We start from the raw sequence: 10,004 nt of genomic DNA on the forward strand, positions 1-10,004 counted from the left end.
GTCGGTAACCCCCTGTATATAGCTTCCACATTGACTCTGTATCAGTACCCCCCTGTATATAGTCTCCACATTGACTCTGTACCGGTACCCCCTGTATATAGCCTCCACATTGACTCTGTATCAGTACCCCCCTGTATATAGCCTCCACATTGACTCTGTATCAGTACCCCCTGTATATAGCCTCCACATTGACTCTGTACCAGTACCCCCTGTATATAGCCTCCACATTGACTCTGTATCAGTACCCCCTGTATATAGCCTCCACATTGACTCTGTATCAGTACCCCCTGTATATAGCCTCCATATTGACTCTGTATCAGTACCCCCTGTATATAGTCTCCACATTGACTCTGTACCAGCACCCCCTGTATATAGCCTCCACATTGACTCTGTACCGGTACCTCCTGTATATAGCCTCCACATTGACTCTGTATCAGTACCCCCTGTATATAGCCTCCACATTGACTCTGTACCAGTACCCCCTGTATATAGCCTCCACATTGACTCTGTACCGGTACCCCCTGTATATAGCCTCCACATTGACTCTGTATCAGTACCCCCCTGTATATAGCCTCCACATTGACTCTGTATCAGTACCCCCTGTATATAGTCTCCACATTGACTCTGTACCAGTACCCCCTGTATATAGCCTCCACATTGACTCTGTATCAGTACCCCCCTGTATATAGCCTCCACATTGACTCTGTATCAGTACCCCCTGTATATAGCCTCCACATTGACTCTGTACCGGTACCCCCTGTATATAGCCTCCACATTGACTCTGTATCGGTACCCCCTGTATATAGTCTCCACATTGACTCTGTATCAGTACCCCCTGTATATAGCCTCCACATTGACTCTGTACCGGTACCCCCTGTATATAGTCTCCACATTGACTCTGTACCGGTACCCCCTGTATATAGCCTCCACATTGACTCTGTATCAGTACCCCCCTGTATATAGCCTCCACATTGACTCTGTATCAGTACCCCCTGTATATAGTCTCCACATTGACTCTGTACCAGTACCCCCTGTATATAGCCTCCACATTGACTCTGTATCAGTACCCCCCTGTATATAGCCTCCACATTGACTCTGTATCAGTACCCCCTGTATATAGCCTCCACATTGACTCTGTATCAGTACCCCCTGTATATAGCCTCCACATTGACTCTGTATCAGTACCCCCCTGTATATAGCCTCCACATTGACTCTGTACCAGTACCCCCTGTATATAGCCTCCACATTGACTCTGTACCAGTACCCCCTGTATATAGTCTCCACATTGACTCTGTATCAGTACCCCCTGTATATAGCCTCCATATTGACTCTGTACCGGTACCCCCTGTATATAGCCTCCACATTGACTCTGTATCGGTACCCCCTGTATATAGTCTCCACATTGACTCTGTATCAGTACCCCCTGTATATAGCCTCCACATTGACTCTGTATCAGTACCCCCTGTATATAGCCTCGCTATTGTTATTTTACTGCTGCTCTTTAATTACTTGTTACTTTTATCTCTTATTCTTATCTGTATTTTTTAGGAAACTGCATTGTTGGTTAGGGGCTCGTAAGTAAGCATTTCACTGTAAGGTCTACTACACCTGTTGTATTCAGCATTTCACTGTAAGGTCTACTACACCTGTTGTATTCAGCATTTCACTGTAAGGTCTACTACACCTGTTGTATTCAGCATTTCACTGTAAGGTCTAGTACACCTGTTGTATTCAGCATTTCACTGTAAGGTCTACTACACCTGTTGTATTCAGCATTTCACTGTAAGGTCTACAACACCTGTTGTATTCAGCATTTCACTGTGAGGTCTACTACACCTGTTGTATTCAGCATTTCACTGTGAGGTCTACTACACCTGTTGTATTCAGCATTTCACTGTGAGGTCTACTACACCTGTTGTATTCAGCATTTCACTCTGAGGTCTACTACACCTGTTGTATTCAGCATTTCACTCTGAGGTCTACTACACCTGTTGTATTCAGCATTTCACTGTAAGGTCTACTACACCTGTTGTATTCAGCATTTCACTGTAAGGTCTACTACACCTGTTGTATTCAGCATTTCACTGTAAGGTCTAGTACACCTGTTGTATTCAGCATTTCACTGTGAGGTCTACTACACCTGTTGTATTCAGCATTTCACTGTAAGGTCTACTACACCTGTTGTATTCAGCATTTCACTGTGAGGTCTACTACACCTGTTGTATTCAGCATTTCACTCTGAGGTCTACTACACCTGTTGTATTCAGCATTTCACTGTGAGGTCTACTACACCTGTTGTATTCAGCATTTCACTGTAAGGTCTACTACACCTGTTGTATTCAGCATTTCACTGTGAGGTCTACTACACCTGTTGTATTCAGCATTTCACTGTAAGGTCTACTACACCTGTTGTATTCAGCATTTCACTGTGAGGTCTAGTACACCTGTTGTATTCAGCATTTCACTGTAAGGTCTAGTACACCTGTTGTATTCAGCATTTCACTGTGAGGTCTACTACACCTGTTGTATTCAGCATTTCACTGTAAGGTCTACTACACCTGTTGTATTCAGCATTTCACTGTAAGGTCTACTACACCTGTTGTATTCAGCATTTCACTGTGAGGTCTAGTACACCTGTTGTATTCGGTTCATGTGACTAATACAATTTGATTTGATTTGAGCAGTTTGTGGTCACCGTTATAGTCCAATTAATATATTGCTTAGTGGCTTTGCAGGCATGCATAAAAAAATGGTTTGCCCCACCAAGATGTCCATGCTAAAATCGCCACTGGGGTTTATGAATTTGTGGGAACTACTGAAGACCAGGCACACCTCAGATTTAACGGGGGTTTATGAATTTGTGAGGTGGTAACTATGGTAACTACTGAAGACCAGGCACACCTCAGATTTAACGTTTTTTTTTCTCTCAGAGTTGCCGGGATTGCACGTGTCCTACTTATGTCACTACACAAAATAAAAATAAGTCATTACGAAACTTTTATTCGATCAAATAAAACACACGTAACAAATAAGACATTAACCAAATTCAACACTCATTGACCTCCATACAACAACAACAACAGAAAAAACGCCACCTGCTGGGAGAATAAAGATTTAGGGACCGGTTTTATCCCTCTCGCTTCGCCTCTTCTTCTTCTCTGTTGTGGTCCGGCAGCGTCAGTAGGAATGCTATTCTGCCAGCAGCACGAACGGTGACGTCACGCTGTATGGTAATGAGGTAAACCTTCAAAATAAAAGACCGTCTTACAACATTGGGGAAAGGGAATACTGAGCAGTGGTGGGGAAAGTATCCAATAGACATACTTGAGTAGAAGTAAAGATACCTTCAGAGAAAATGACTCAAGTAAAAGTCATCCAGTAAATTACTACTTTGGTAAAAGTGTTTGGTTTTAAAAATACACTTAAGTATCAGGCTCCCGAGTGGCGCAGTGGTCTTAAGGTGTCACTACAGACCCCGGTTCAATCCCAGGCTGTGTTTGGGAGTCCCGTAGGGAAGGAGCACAATTGGCACAGCGTCATCCGGGTTTGGCAGTCGTTGTAGATGAGAATTAGATCTCCCAATTGGCACAGCGTCATCCGGGTTTGGCAGTCGTTGTAGATGAGAATTAGATCTCCCAATTGGCACAGCGTCATCCGGGTTTGGCAGTCGTTGTAGATGAGAATTAGATCTCCCAATTGGCACAGCGTCATCCGGGTTTGGCAGTCGTTGTAGATGAGAATTAGATCTCCCAATTGGCACAGCGTCATCTGGGTTTGGCAGTCGTTGTAGATGAGAATTAGATCTCCCAATTGGCACAGCGTCATCTGGGTTTGGCAGTCGTTGTAGATGAGAATTAGATCTCCCAATTGGCACAGCGTCATCTGGGTTTGGCAGTCGTTGTAGATGAGAATTAGATCTCCCAATTGGCACAGCGTCATCTGGGTTTGGCAGTCGTTGTAGATGAGAATTAGATCTCCCAATTGGCACAGCGTCATCTGGGTTTGGCAGTCATTGTAGATAAGAATTTGATATTTTTTACCTTTATTTAACTAGGCAAATAGAACAAATTCTTATTTACAATGACGGCCTACCGGGGAACAGTGTGTTAACTGCCTTGTTAAAGGAGCAGAACGACAGATTTTTACCTTGTCAGCTCAGGGATTCAATCTAGCAACCATTCGGTTACAATGTAACCACATTTAACCCTCATAGCTGATAAAAAATATAGTGATTTTAATCAATGGCCACTTTTATTGTGCCAACAAGAAAAGGCAATAAAGTAACGTATGAAAATAAAATAGAATGTTGACACTGGTATATAGACCCCTATGCAATACACTGGTATATAGACCCCTATACAATACACTGGTATATAGACCCCTATACAATACACTGGTATGTCTCCATAGACCCCTATACAATACACTGGTATGTCTCCATAGACCCCTATACAATACACTGGTATGTCTCCATAGACCCCTATACAATACACTGGTATATAGACCCCTATACAATACACTGGTATATAGACCCCTATACAATACACTGGTATGTCTCCATAGACCCCTATACAATACACTGGTATGTCTCCATAGACCCCTCCCTATACAATACACTGGTATGTCTCCATAGACCCCTATACAATACACTGGTATGTCTCCATAGACCCCTATACAATACACTGGTATGTCTCCATAGACCCCTATACAATACACTGGTATGTTTCCATAGACCCCTATACAATACACTGGTATGTCTCCATAGACCCCTATACAATACACTGGTATGTCTCCATAGACCCCTATACAATACACTGGTATGTCTCCATAGACCCCTATACAATACACTGGTATGTCTCCATAGACCCCTATACAATACACTGGTATGTCTCCATAGACCCCTATACAATACACTGGTATGTTTCCGTAGACCCCTATACAATACACTGGTATGTCTCCATAGACCCCTATACAATACACTGGTATGTCTCCATAGACCCCTATACAATACACTGGTATGTTTCCATAGACCCCTATACAATACACTGGTATGTCTCCATAGACCCCTATACAATACACTGGTATGTCTCCATAGACCCCTATACAATACACTGGTATGTCTCCATAGACCCCTATACAATACACTGGTATGTCTCCATAGACCCCTATACAATACACTGGTATGTCTCCATAGACCCCTATACAATACACTGGTATGTTTCCGTAGACCCCTATACAATACACTGGTATGTCTCCATAGACCCCTATACAATACACTGGTATGTCTCCATAGACCCCTATACAATACACTGGTATGTCTCCATAGACCCCTATACAATACACTGGTATGTCTCCATAGACCCCTATACAATACACTGGTATGTCTCCATAGACCCCTATACAATACACTGGTATGTCTCCATAGACCCCTATACAATACACTGGTATGTCTCCATAGACCCCTATACAATACACTGGTATGTCTCCATAGACCCCTATACAATACACTGGTATGTCTCCATAGACCCCTATACAATACACTGGTATGTCTCCATAGACCCCTATACAATACACTGGTATGTCTCCATAGACCCCTATACAATACACTGGTATGTCTCCATAGACCCCTATACAATACACTGGTATGTCTCCATAGACCCCTATACAATACACTGGTGTGTCTCCATAGACCCCTATACAATACACTGGTATATAGACCCCTATACAATACACTGGAGGGGGACTGTATGTGAGCAGCACTTAGCATTTAGGTCTATATATCACTGTGTCAAGGCCTTTAGGTCTATATATCACTGTGTCTCTGCCTTTAGGTCTATATATATCACTGTGTCAAGGCCTTTAGGTCTATATATCACTGTGTCACGGCCTTTAGGTCTATATATCACAGTGTCAAGGCCTTTAGGTCTATATATCACGGTGTCAAGGCCTTTAGGTCTATATATCACGATATCTCTGCCTTTAGGTCTATATATATCACGGTGTCAAGGCATATAAACTAATTATAGAGCAAACAACACAATTATCACAACACATAGGGTGGAATATAGCTTTTTTATGGCTTGGCCAGTGATGTTACCCACGCACCGCTACTGTGTACTGCAGTAAAGTGAAGAAAAAAAAATCGATATTCCCAAAGTTTAGCATGTCTTTGCAGGGGGACTCTTATTTAATAAAAGATGCAGGCATAATTTCCTGCTGCTAGGGGAACGGTACTGTGAGTCGGATAGACAGGCAGAGAGCTGCAGCCCCACTGAACAGAATAGAAAGCACCGCTGCAAGCTGCATGGTAGGAAGGATCCTCGCCACATTGTTCCTCCGCATTTATTAAACCGCCCAGGAATCCACCGCTCCGGGAAACGACCCTCTCCGCTGCCCGGGACGCACGATGATGAAGTTTAGGTTCCGTCGGCAGGGCAACGACCCACAGAGAGAGAAAATTAAACAGGAATTGTTCGCCTTCAACAAGGTAAAGTAACACAGACCTCCCTCCCAAAATAAGACCCAACCCGCCGACTGCAGGAAAATGGGGTTTTGGGGGGAACAGCGGATCTCGGTGGCGAGTATGCAGAACCCCTCCTCTCATCGTTCCTCCTCTCTTCTGTCCTCGTCTCGTTTGCCCTCCTCTCCTCTGTCCTCCTCTTTTCTGTGGTCGTCTCGTTTGCCATCCTCTCTGTCCATCCTCTCGTCTGTCCCTCCTGTCTTCTGCCCTCGTCTCGTCGTTCCTCCAAACCAACCAACCCGCAGAATGTGTGTGTAGATGTATCAGAGGAATGATGTCGCGGAGGTCTCCGCGTTGGAATGCAACTCGTTTTCACGACCAGTCAGTCAGTAGCTACATAATAGTTTTCAACCCCCCCGCCGCTGTGTCGGCCTGTTCAAACTAACAACAACAACTTCTTCTACCCGTTACTGCCTTGATGCTATATGCTCTGTTCAAACCCAACACTTGTCGAAAATGTTTTGGTGAATTGATACCAGATTATCTAAAGAGAGAGGACCATTATTCAACCCGATCTGACTGTTTTACAACCGTTAAACTTTTCTTCCATGTTGAAAGTCTCAGGAATGTCATGTTTGCGTATTTTGCCTGTGAAAACAGAAAAAGGGCCTACTATTGTTTTAATTTCTTCACCGAGACCACAGTTATCCGACATTCCCCAACATTTAGGACATCCATGATTAGTTCTCAAAGTTGACGGGGGTACAGACTTCAGGCTCTGCAGGTGTTCCTATATGAACCAGAACAGACTGCGGGTGTCGTGATGGGTACGTTGTTTTTGAGTGTTGTAACGTAAGGAACAGTCAACAGCAGGCCATACAGGCCTGTAGGCGAACACGTATCATTTAATAGCTTGATTACATGGAAGATTCACAGATCAACAGGAGATGATATGTGTGTGTCATTGTGGAACCAAACGCTGTGGGCTCTAACGGCACACTGACACACACACACACACACACACACACACACACACACACACACACAACATACCCCCCTGCTCTCCATAGCAGCCAGGGATTTGGCAGCTGCCGACTGTCACAGGGGTGGTTCCTTACAGACCCAGTCCTGCTGTGGCCGCTGGTTAGAGGGGGTGTGTGTGTTTACCTACCCCTCACCAAAAACACCCCTTACCCAGAACACACAATTCAAACTCTACATTGGACAGTCTGCCAGTTTGTTAGAGGGGATGTGTGTTTACCTGTCAGTTTGTTTCTCTCTGTCCTGTAGTCAATGCTGTCAGTCTGTTTCTCTCTCTGTCCTGTAGTCAATGCTGTCAGTCTGTTTCTCTCTGTCCTGTAGTCAATGCTGTCAGTTTGTTTCTCTCTCTGTCCTGTAGTCAATGCTGTCAGTCTGTTTCTCTCTCTGTCCTGTAGTCAATGCTGTCAGTCTGTTTCTCTCTCTGTCCTGTAGTCAATGCTGTCAGTTTGTTTCTCTCTGTCCTGTAGTCAATGCTGTTAGTTTGTTTCTCTCTGTCCTGTAGTCAATGCTGTCAGTATGTTTCTCTCTCTGTCCTGTAGTCAATGCTGTTAGTTTGTTTCTCTCTGTCCTGTAGTCAATGCTGTCAGTCTGTTTCTCTCTGTCCTGTAGTCAATGCTGTCAGTCTGTTTCTCTCTCTGTCCTGTAGTCAATGCTGTCAGTCTGTTTCTCTCTCTGTCCTGTAGTCAATGCTGTTAGTTTGTTTCTCTCTGTCCTGTAGTCAATGCTGTTAGTTTGTTTCTCTCTGTCCTGTAGTCAATGCTGTCAGTATGTTTCTCTCTCTGTCCTGTAGTCAATGCTGTTAGTTTGTTTCTCTCTGTCCTGTAGTCAATGCTGTCAGTCTGTTTCTCTCTGTCCTGTAGTCAATGCTGTCAGTCTGTTTCTCTCTCTGTCCTGTAGTCAATGCTGTCAGTTTGTTTCTCTCTGTCCTGTAGTCAATGCTGTTAGTTTGTTTCTCTCTGTCCTGTAGTCAATGCTGTCAGTATGTTTCTCTCTCTGTCCTGTAGTCAATGCTGTTAGTTTGTTTCTCTCTGTCCTGTAGTCAATGCTGTCAGTCTGTTTCTCTCTCTGTCCTGTAGTCAATGCTGTCAGTTTGTTCCTCTCTCTGTCCTGTAGTCAATGCTGTCAGTTTGTTTCTCTCTGTCCTGTAGTCAATGCTGTCAGTATGTTTCTCTCTCTGTCCTGTAGTCAATGCTGTCAGTTTGTTTCTCTCTCTGTCCTGTAGTCAATGCTGTCAGTTTGTTTCTCTCTGTCCTGTAGTCAATGCTGTCAGTATGTTTCTCTCTCTGTCCTGTAGTCAATGCTGTTAGTTTGTTTCTCTCTGTCCTGTAGTCAATGCTGTCAGTCTGTTTCTCTCTGTCCTGTAGTCAATGCTGTCAGTCTGTTTCTCTCTCTGTCCTGTAGTCAATGCTGTCAGTCTGTTTCTCTCTCTGTCCTGTAGTCAATGCTGTTAGTTTGTTTCTCTCTGTCCTGTAGTCAATGCTGTTAGTTTGTTTCTCTCTGTCCTGTAGTCAATGCTGTCAGTCTGTTTCTCTCTCTGTCCTGTAGTCAATGCTGTCAGTTTGTTTCTCTCTGTCCTGTAGTCAATGCTGTTAGTTTGTTTCTCTCTGTCCTGTAGTCAATGCTGTCAGTATGTTTCTCTCTCTGTCCTGTAGTCAATGCTGTTAGTTTGTTTCTCTCTGTCCTGTAGTCAATGCTGTCAGTCTGTTTCTCTCTCTGTCCTGTAGTCAATGCTGTCAGTTTGTTCCTCTCTCTGTCCTGTAGTCAATGCTGTCAGTTTGTTTCTCTCTGTCCTGTAGTCAATGCTGTCAGTATGTTTCTCTCTCTGTCCTGTAGTCAATGCTGTCAGTTTGTTTCTCTCTCTGTCCTGTAGTCAATGCTGTCAGTTTGTTTCTCTCTGTCCTGTAGTCAATGCTGTCAGTCTGTTTCTCTCTCTGTCCTGTAGTCAATGCTGTCAGTTTGTTTCTCTCTGTCCTGTAGTCAATGCTGTCAGTTTGTTTCTCTCTGTCCTGTAGTCAATGCTGTCAGTTTGTTTCTCTCTGTCCTGTAGTCAATGCTGTCAGTTTGTTTCTCACTGTCCTGTAGTCAATGCTGTCAGTTTGTTTCTCTCTCTGTCCTGTAGTCAATGCTGTCAGTTTGTTTCTCTCTGTCCTGTAGTCAATGCTGTCAGTTTGTTTCTCACTGTCCTGTAGTCAATGCTGTCAGTTTGTTTCTCTCTCTGTCCTGTAGTCAATGCTGTCAGTTTGTTTCTCTCTCTGTCCTGTAGTCAATGCTGTCAGTTTGTTTCTCTCTCTGTCCTGTAGTCAATGTTGTCAGTGTGTTTCTCTCTCTGTCCTGTAGTCAATGTTGTCAGTGTGTTTCTCTCTCTGTCCTGTAGTCAATGTTGTCAGTTTGTTTCTCTCTCTGTCCTGTAGTCAATGCTGTCAGTTTGTTTCTCTCTCTGTCCTGTAGTCAATGCTGTCAGTGTGTTTCTCTCTGTCCTGTAGTCAATGCTGTCAGTCTGTCA

The 10,004-nt window shown here is 43.9% G+C and overlaps 1 protein-coding gene across 5 annotated transcripts in view; it reads left to right on the forward strand.

The window, feature by feature from the left end:
• Nucleotides 1-6,212: 6,212 nt before the first annotated feature.
• LOC110516979 (lethal(2) giant larvae protein homolog 1) overlaps nucleotides 6,213-10,004 on the forward strand; it is a 100,492-nt gene continuing 96,700 nt past the window's right edge. For 3 of the 5 annotated variants that reach the window (XR_005041763.1, XM_036972244.1, XM_036972247.1), the window contains exon 1: nucleotides 6,213-6,487. Coding sequence is in view for 4 of the 5 variants with exons in the window: in XM_036972244.1 (XP_036828139.1) it covers nucleotides 6,407-6,487 (81 nt within the window). In the remaining variant the exon portion in view is untranslated. Of the gene's footprint in view, nucleotides 6,488-6,705; nucleotides 6,846-10,004 lie in introns of those variants that run through there. The other 2 variants (XM_036972245.1, XM_036972246.1) reach the window with 2 other exon arrangements.

Source organism: Oncorhynchus mykiss, unplaced genomic scaffold (genome assembly GCF_013265735.2).
Source record: "Oncorhynchus mykiss isolate Arlee unplaced genomic scaffold, USDA_OmykA_1.1 un_scaffold_130, whole genome shotgun sequence".
Taxonomy (NCBI): Eukaryota; Metazoa; Chordata; class Actinopteri; order Salmoniformes; family Salmonidae; genus Oncorhynchus; species Oncorhynchus mykiss.